The sequence below is a fragment of the Lipophrys pholis genome (assembly GCF_963383615.2).
Source record: "Lipophrys pholis genome assembly, chromosome: 17".
NCBI classification, from domain to species: Eukaryota; Metazoa; Chordata; class Actinopteri; order Blenniiformes; family Blenniidae; genus Lipophrys; species Lipophrys pholis.
The window spans coordinates 8,142,412-8,150,163 of record NC_137643.1 but is presented as its reverse complement, the minus strand read 5'-3'; the positions used below and the strand labels follow the sequence as shown (position 1 = coordinate 8,150,163).

General features: G+C 42.0%; 1 protein-coding gene across 3 annotated transcripts in view; it reads left to right on the top strand.

Annotated features, from left to right (window-relative positions):
- The first annotated feature begins 890 nt into the window (after positions 1–890).
- Positions 891–7,752, top strand: part of LOC308122773 (RNA-binding motif, single-stranded-interacting protein 3) — a 291,407-nt gene continuing 284,545 nt past the window's right edge. Inside the window, exons 1-2 of one of the 3 annotated variants that reach the window (XM_080484833.1) lie at positions 891–1,206; positions 3,337–3,508. In XM_080484833.1, coding sequence (XP_080340959.1) covers positions 3,341–3,508 — 168 coding nt within the window. In that variant the 5' untranslated portion in view covers positions 891–1,206; positions 3,337–3,340. The remainder of the gene's footprint in view (positions 1,207–3,336; positions 3,509–7,752) is intronic. The other 2 variants (XM_080484834.1, XM_080484835.1) reach the window with 2 other exon arrangements.

Genomic DNA, 7,752 nt, shown 5'->3' with positions numbered 1-7,752 from the left:
ATATACTTCCAACACTCCGTCTCTCGCCAGGATTTGTTGTATTTACTGAGTTTACATTGCCACCTTGTGGCCATCATTGAGGTTTGCTAATTATGTCCACCTACAGTTATATTATTGTTTTATAATCGTATCTTTAGTGCAACAACAAGAATTTAATATATTGTAATAAACAAGCCAATTTAATATAAATGCAAAGAACTACACTAAATATTTTAGATCAATCAAAAACGAGGAAATACGATTTATTATTATTATTATTATTATTATTATTATTATTATTAATAATAATAATAATAATAATAATAATAATAATAATAATAAATATAAACGACAAATAAAAACATATTTGAAAAACAGACAGAGAGACAGACTGATAAATAATATATGATAGATAATTCATACATACATGCATAAATGCATGCATATGCACATGCATGCACATAGGCATGCATGCATATACTGTACATACATACATTTCAGCCATTTCCATAACTTAAATTTTTTAATATCACAGCTTCACATATATACATATACACATATACCTGTATACTTGTGTGTGTTTACCTGTCACTGGCCAGGTTTCACCTCACCTCCAGTAAAGAAGGTCGTCTCCTCCCAGTCTAATAGAGCTTCTGCTGCTTTTATATCGTGGGGGAAATTTGTAGTTTGCACGATATAAAGCAGATAGTTTGTCGGCCTTCATTTATGTGCATCACATGAAGGATACAGTGAGAGTTTCTCACGTTTATTCTGCAGCATAAGCCATGACACATTGTATGTGTTTGACTTGCGACTCCCACCCGAAACTTGTTGTGGAGTTGGACTGCGGGTGTTCCGAGGCGGCCCTGAAGGCATCGCTCCTGACGGCGACGGTGTAACCGGGAGGAGGAAGAGGAGGAGGAGGAGGAGGAAGAGGAGGAGGTGACATGCCCGCCCCGCCGTGACAAGCAGGGGCGACGTCGCCTGGTGAGGTTCTGACACCGGGCTCTCCTCACGGGTGGCAGGAGTGTCTCACAGCCTCAGGCATTGTTTTTGTTTTCTCTTTCAAGCGGAATAACTTCTCGTGCAAGTGCATGCGCCGGCTGCGTGTTGTTCTGCCTCACGCTGCTGCGGCTTTCCGCCTCAGAGATGTAGAGCAAGTTGCACTACCGCATCTTCCTCCTGACATGCTTCTGACATAACGACGAGCCGAGAAGTGACAGAGAGGTATTTCAACATTTTTTTTTGTGTTTTTTTTATTAGCGACTTGTTTTTCACGGTCGTGTGGTGCCGCTGAAGCTTTTTTTGTATAAACAGACAACGTTATTATTAAATATAAGGGCAATTAGTTGCTGCCGCTTCACAAGTAGTCCTTATCAAAACATGCAAACTTTTTTAATGCAACACAATTAGGCGTTCATCCACATTTTATACAGTAAAATCAATAATTAAAACAATTAAGTCAGTGACGTCACGCCTGTCACATGCGTTAATCACTGCGCGTCTACAGGTGCACCCCCCCTACACACACACGCACACACACGCACACACACGCACACACACACGCACACGCACACGCACACACGCACACTTCCTTCAGTGTTTAAGTGGCGTCTCTGCAAGGAGACAGAGTAAATAACAAATAACTGACCTCATAACTTATTAATAAGAACATGCATTACCCTGATGCTGATTTCAGATGGCTCGCTCCTGCTCCGTCCTTTAAAAGAAGTGGCTTCTCTTTACTTTGTCTCTGCCTTTATTATTCGGGGACATTGAGAACCCAGAGCAATTGCCCCTGATACAGTGCTATGGAAGTTTCTGGCTCTATCAGTTGACGTATTTACAGCTTGCCTGTCACTAATCACCTTAACGTCAGTGTTTCTTGCATTTTTCCTCTCTTTTTTTTAGCTCCCGTGGCCACTTATCATTCATCCTGTGAAAGTGATAAATCCAGATGAGAGGTCAGGGGTCAGGATCAGCTGCAGTAAAGTGCCAAAGAGCTTGTAGTGATTTATTTCCTGCACTGAAATAATCCATTTTTGCTTGTGGGGGATCTGCTCTAGCTGTGAAACTAGCAATCGGTTAAAGTAGACTTTTTTATGATTATGACCGATTTTACAGACCGCCCCACAGGGCAGCAACGGGGAAGCACCGTGCAGGATGGCCAGCGTGCTCGAACATGAATTAACCACATTAAATATTGCTTGTGAAGGGTCATGATTTTTTTTTTTTTTTTAAACCCGACACACTCACTGATCACCCTTTAATACATACTTATACAGTCTAGTGTTGTGTTTCTAATATTCTGCCCGTGTATGGTAAAAGTTGTCTCTTTTATATAATCCAGTTAAGCATTAAGCTCCTGCAAGTTATATAAACATGATAGCGTCAGAAATTCAAGCAAAATTGAACACTGTTATGTTCGTGAAGGCAGGCGACTGATGGGTTTGAAATTCGCCGCTGATGGGTCACTGTTGTGTGTCCCCGAGCAAAGCCCTTGAGCCAGTAGCGGTACGCTCTGCTTAGGCAACTCAAGAGGACACATTTCACGTTACTATTGTGAATATGTGATGAATAAAAATAAAGGTAGAATATTAAAAACTTGCTGAAAATTGCATGCAAGTCATTTCTGGTCAGGGTGCGACGAGTCAGCATCAACTGTGTTCAACAACCAACAGCATAATGAGGCTGGGCTCAAATTACGAACAAAAACAAAAGTGTTTCAGGTGTAAAGGTTGAGCTCTGCTAAGAATAGGCTTCTTGCAGAATCAAGAGGAATATTTAATGAGGCGAAAGATAAAATGATATGTAAAGTATGTAATATTTATGATACACAAGGAGCAACTTTTTTCATTAAGGTACAATTAAAACATATAACTGTACTTGTGAAGCAAAAATAAAGAAATACATTTTACTGGCTCTTTTACATTACGACATAGTAATACAAAATCCTTCTGTACAGGAAGAATACTGCAGAGAATTCTAAGTATGGTTTTGTCCTGTGAACAAACACTAGTTTATCTATTAGTTGAGCTACATTTAACAGGTCATGTTTATGATGGCAGAAAATATGACTCACTACTGGCAACAGCAGAGACATTTCACTGATTTGCTCACAAATGCTTGATGTAACCTGAGTGGCACTCAGTTTTTCATAAACCAGCATTGAAGCTTTTTCATAGTTTTCTTAGTATTCACTTTTTTTTTGACAAGCATCTACATCATTTAAAAGCCTGGTGTAGATGCTTCACACACAGGTCTTTTTAAAAAGTCATTAGGACAACGTATCGTTGAATCCTGCTGTGCAGTCCACCTGTCCTCACAGAGCTGTCGATCTCCTTCTGTGTTTTTCAGGAAGATGGAGGTCCAAAGTGGTGTTCAGCAGCCGGACCCCTACCCTCTGGGCTCTCCTCGGTCAGGGGCCAATCAGCAGAACGAAGTGGACAACAGACAGACGGACGCCAGCGGCAGGCCCTCCGCCGACAGTAAAGACACACAGCCTGCACTTCAGAAAGACGACAGAAAAGTAAGTCGCAGATGCCTGCTTGCTGTGTGTGTGTTGGTGCATGTGTCTGTACACACATGTGGTGAGTGATCCAACGCTGTCCTCCCATTGAGCTATTCTGATTAACAAGTCTTGTAATTTCCTACAAAGAGACTGACTCATTGACTGTGTTGTCTCTTTGAGAGCTGAAAAGTCAAGTTGCACCGCCGTTCGCATATTTGGTGATGTCAAGTATTTTGCTCCTGTGAGTCAAGAACAATGATTATAGCTGAGCCGTGTGGGTTGTCTGTGGCTGGAAGGACCTGTTTGCATAAGCAGAGTGAAACTGTAGGTACTTTTGGCTTTTTGGCCTCAGCGTTTCAAAGGAAGTAGGTTCTGTGATGTAACGTTTCCTTGAAAACCAATCAGGGTAACTACAAACCACAGCGACTGCACGGAGAGTCAGAACTTCATATTGCGTGTATTCTAAAGTAACTGGCGGAGTCCACACGCGAGTGCTCATTCTCAAAACATATCAACGCTCCGCCATCTTGGAGCCCTCCGCACGTCCACGAGTGACGGTAGAACCCTCGCTGGCCGTGCTCCATCTCGGCAACGTCAATCAAGCTTGTCTGGCAGGAGCCGGCACCCCTTTCCGTCAATCAGCCTGAGAGGTTCTGTACGCCTCGGAGCAGAGAAGAGATAGAGGCAGAATAAACACAACAGATATAAGAAAACATTCACCAGATGACTGGCCTGACTGCTACTGGCAGCTGTGAATGGGATGCTTGTCAAGGCTTGCTGTATCAATTCTCAGTCCTTTGAGTCAGACTTGTGAGTGAACAGTAATCGACATTAGCTTTCAGGGTCTTATCTTGGCAAGGCGAGGGGCTTCCTGAGGCATTGCACTAACATTGTCGGTTCTTGTACGTGCAAAATAATTGTTTCAGTTGTGTGCCTTTCACTTGGAAATGATGCTCCTGATGTATAATATCAATATTCCTAATGTCTTTTAAAAGTTATTATTTTTAATATTTTACATTTAAGATCTTCTTGAGTGCAGACGAGAGCATGAAAATGTGAAAAAAAGGTTGAATACCAACTGCCTCTCAAACACTCCATTTCCTCTTACTAGTCTGTTACTAGGAATCATCACTGGAATCTTGGGTATTTTGACTGCTTGACCCAGGGTCTAAATTTTGTTCTGGGGTAAGTTTTTACCCTACAAAAAGTTTCTTGTGTGATGTTCTACTTTAAAACATTTTAATAAACTTTGGGTTTCTCCTTTGTTAATATATCAGATTGAATGATTGATTCTCCATGTTTTGAGAATTTCTGCTAGTCTGTATCCGTCTAGTTTTCCTGGTCGAAATTCAGCTCAACTAAATCATTTTCTATCACTACGACCCTGATCTTTGTGGTAGCAAATCCTCAACTTTTCTGACTTTCAAGAAAGTGTGGCTGAATTCAACACAGCAACCTTATTGAAGGTATCCACTAATACCACTATCTGCTCTTCTATTTGTTTCTATTTTTTTAAGTTATTGTTGTTCTCCCACCAACCCCTTTGTCTCTTATTTCATTGTGGTGCAGCAGTATCTTCTCTTACTCTAGCCAAGGAGTACACAGATACAGATACAGATACAGATACAGATACAACCGTCCAAGGAGGATCCAAGGGCAGATTTGACCCAGTTCTAACTGCTTGAGAATGGTCGCACATTGGATTAAGTGTTCACCTTGAATGTATCGGGGTTGGGTTAAAATCCTGGTTGAGACAGGAAGGGCATATAAACTAGCCAAATCTATGGGGCAAAATGCGAGGACTTGCTGTGGTGCAACAATATTTGATTGACTTCCACGCGCTTATCGCAGACGTGTCGAAAGAAAGTCATTTTAAGTAAATCAGAGCCACTGCAAGAGCAAAGGAGCCCATCATTCATACTGACAGTGGACATCTTGCTTTCCTTTATTCAATAGGTCTCGAAAAGCACACGTGTGCTGGTGTATCCCACCGAAACGTCCTTACAACCGGAGAATGAGTTGATAATAAAACAACAAAACAAGCTTTACTCACCATTGTCACCTCTTCAGGTGTATTAAATACAGGTGTTTGTTTGTTTGTGGCTGTTGACACATTGTGCCACATTGTGGCATGAATGTTTTACCTTTTTCAATTCAAGTCGGCACGGCGGCTTCTAACTTGCTCACGGTGGCAAGAGCCGACTTTTGTTTTTACTTTTTCAACAAGTGTCCCTGAGTGACAGACGAGCCTTGCGGGGGGGCTGCCAGGCGGCTGCCTCTGGGATTAAATCTATTTCTGTCAAAGCATGCAGGAGAGACGGTCTATTTTTTTTCCCCCCTTTTTTTTGTTTTGTTTCTGTTGTTAATCAGCGGAGAAGTCAACAGTAGCGCACGGTGCTCACACACTTTAGGTTGCCCAGGGAGCGTTTGTGTCCCACTGACATTGCCTGACCAAGCGGTTGGCAGGCAGGCGGCTGCTGCCATGGATTCATCGATTCCCCGGGAGTGTTAATTCATCAAGGTGTCATCAGTGGAAGTGGACCACTGCTCTTGTCCTTGTTAAAGGGTGCACGCCTCTCGTTCGGCCTGCTGTTTGTTAGCGGTACATCATAGAAAATGAGGTGACAGTTCGACCTGTGGGCGCAAGCTCAGAGCTGCTGTGGCATATAAGGTCAGCGTGAGTTCAGTCAGCTGTTGCCCAAAGGTTAAATTAGTCAGCTGGTGAAAGTAAATCGGGCAGTCTGAATCCTCAGACTTCTTCCAGAATCGGTTTGCCCTGGGCCAAAATAAGTAAGGGTTTAACATTAATTTCCCTTTGGAAAGTGTACAGATGAAGTACCCCCAAGTGAACAGTTAATCCCCAGATTCTCCTGGATGAGGTCTTATCAGCTCACTCTCGCAGTTTGACATTGTAGCTTTTTCACATTTTGAATGCCAAAATCAGAGTACACTAATCAAATGGAATTTTGATGGGTTGTGCTTAATAAAATATATTGAGTTTGAAAGTTAATCCCACACTTAACTCAATATTAATTATATATTAAGTCACATGGATCATGGACTGAAGTTCTCTATCAGACAACTTTATCCAGCGTTGGTGTCGCGGGTTATGCGTTAAGGATACACGTTGAACAGGCCACTAGTCCATCACAAGCACACACTCATATTCATCCCAACTTAAACTGGTAACCACCAATTTAACTCGCATGCATGTGTTTAGACCGTGGGAAGAAGCCGTCGCACAGGAAACTCATTCAGACCCATAGACCATGACACCTTGTACAGAGAGAACCCCAACCAGATGGATACTCTCTGGGACTGGTTTCTCAGTAGATCAGATATTAAGATATTCATATTTATCCTAAAACTGACGCATTTAGGATCAGAAATATCAACATTTTCCTACAAGATATTGAGATCATGTGGAGGACACAATCACATCAGAACCTTCCCATGAATTATATTTTTAATAATATCAGTGGTCATCAAGCAGAATCAGGTAAAAGTTTACTTTCATGGATTCAGTATAAAGTGTTAATGCTGACCCTGCACTTAACCCCAAAATGACCCCCGCTGTTTTATGCTGGACCCTGACCCCGGTGTCGATGCATTACACAAAGTGAACTGCGGTACCTGACCTCTAAAACCACCCTGAGGCATTTTTCACACACATCCCTCACCTTGATAGCGTCGGTTTGTGCTTATTATTCTGTAATTAGCCGTGTTTAAATCTCAGAGCATCAGCCAACCACCACCGCTGATGAGCTGCTGTGCTGATTTGAAATATTGCACTAATTGGTGTCATAACAACAGGCTGACCTTTAACTCATTAACTGCACTGGAAGCAGAAATAAGTCGGTAAGCATAAAGCCTATGGCCGTACGTAGGAGTTAAGTAGCTGATCTTGCAGTTTTCGTAATTGTTCTCCACAGTTTTGTACAGAGGGTCTCTGTGAATGTGTTAATGTCTCTGCTTGTGTGTGCACCCTCTGTTTCCAGACACAATTTATTTTATCTCATCGTATGTATGTAAAACAGACTGATCCGTTCCTCGCTGGGGTAACTGTTTTTTGTTTTTTTATATATTTCCATTAGAAATGAGTCATTGGGGATTGAGCTTTTAGGCGTGGAGTGGTACAGTCATACCAGAGATTATTGCTGTTTTATTTGATTACACGAATGAAAAAAACCCACCCAGGAACGGAGGAGGCGAATTGTATGAAAGTGATTTGACAGAATCTGAATGCACCTCCTGAAGGCGAG